This window comes from Aplysia californica, unplaced genomic scaffold, assembly GCF_000002075.1.
Source record: "Aplysia californica isolate F4 #8 unplaced genomic scaffold, AplCal3.0 scaffold00144, whole genome shotgun sequence".
In the NCBI taxonomy this organism is placed as follows: domain Eukaryota; kingdom Metazoa; phylum Mollusca; class Gastropoda; order Aplysiida; family Aplysiidae; genus Aplysia; species Aplysia californica.
The window spans coordinates 1,427,952-1,429,030 of NW_004797414.1; the positions used below are offsets into that span (position 1 = coordinate 1,427,952).

Sequence of the window (1,079 nt, forward strand, 5' to 3'; positions counted from 1 at the left end):
AGCCCTTACCTTTAAGCCCCGAGCGCTGCGCCTCAGTGGTGGGCGTGGGACAGATGACATTGGGCGACCTCTCCGAGCCCGTCGAACTCACCGACGCTGTTGAACTCACTGACCTCAACGACGACCGCCGGGATCTGGAAGTCCCGATGTTTGGCGTGGACTGTGAGCTGGTCAGCTTGTTCGACCGGGAGGCTGACGACACTGCCTTTTTCTGCAGGGGGGGGGGAAGAGGAAGCAAAAGCCATCTGAGTTACTACCGGTGCCAAGGAGTACAGAATAGCATCGGTTTTTTTGGTTTGTTTTAGTAAGCATTTTACAGCACTTGCAACACAATTAGGCCATATAAAGGTAGAAAAATAGAGGTGTTACAAGAGAGTAACAAACATAAAAAAGAAAGAGGGGAGATAAAGACGATACTAGTTTGATAGGAAAGAGCACCCGCACCACCCACGAATAACTCGTTCCACGATCTGACAAGTGCTTGAACGTAGCAAGAGAAACAGTTGAAGATTTTACCTTTATTGATTGACAAGTACTGTGCTAGACCTTTACGTTCAGTAAGAGTTTTTACGGCACTTGCAAACACATTTAGGTCAATATAAGTGCCGAAGATTAGAGGTGTTACAAGAGAGTAACAAACACAAAAAAGAAGGAGGGGGAGAGGTAAAGACGATACTTGTTTGATAGGAAAGAAGGAGCAAACCACACCAGAGCACCCACCAACCACCCACTACCTCGTTCCATGATCTGACAAAAGCTTGCATGTAGCAAGAGAAACAGTTGAAGATTTTACCTTTAATAATTGACAAGTACTGCGCTAGACCTTGACCTACAGTACAAGTAGCACACACACACACACACACATACCAACAACCGTGACCTACACCCAACGACTCACCAACGACCTTGACCTACAGTACAAGTAGCACACACACACACACACATACCAACAACCGTGACCTACACCCAACGACTCACCAACAACCGTGACCTACGCCCAACGACTTACCGACAAACTTGACCCACACCCAATGACAACCTTGACTTACACCCAACGACTCGCCAACAACCTTGACCTA

General features: G+C 47.3%; 1 protein-coding gene across 1 annotated transcript in view; it reads right to left on the reverse strand.

Moving 5' to 3' along the window:
- LOC101851404 (kinesin-like protein KIF22) overlaps positions 1–1,079 on the reverse strand; it is a gene marked incomplete at its 3' end in the record, with an annotated part of 19,489 nt that overhangs the window by 4,496 nt on the left and 13,914 nt on the right. Inside the window, 1 exon segment of the mRNA XM_013081754.2 lies at positions 10–83. Within this exon segment, the coding sequence (XP_012937208.1) occupies positions 10–83 (74 nt within the window).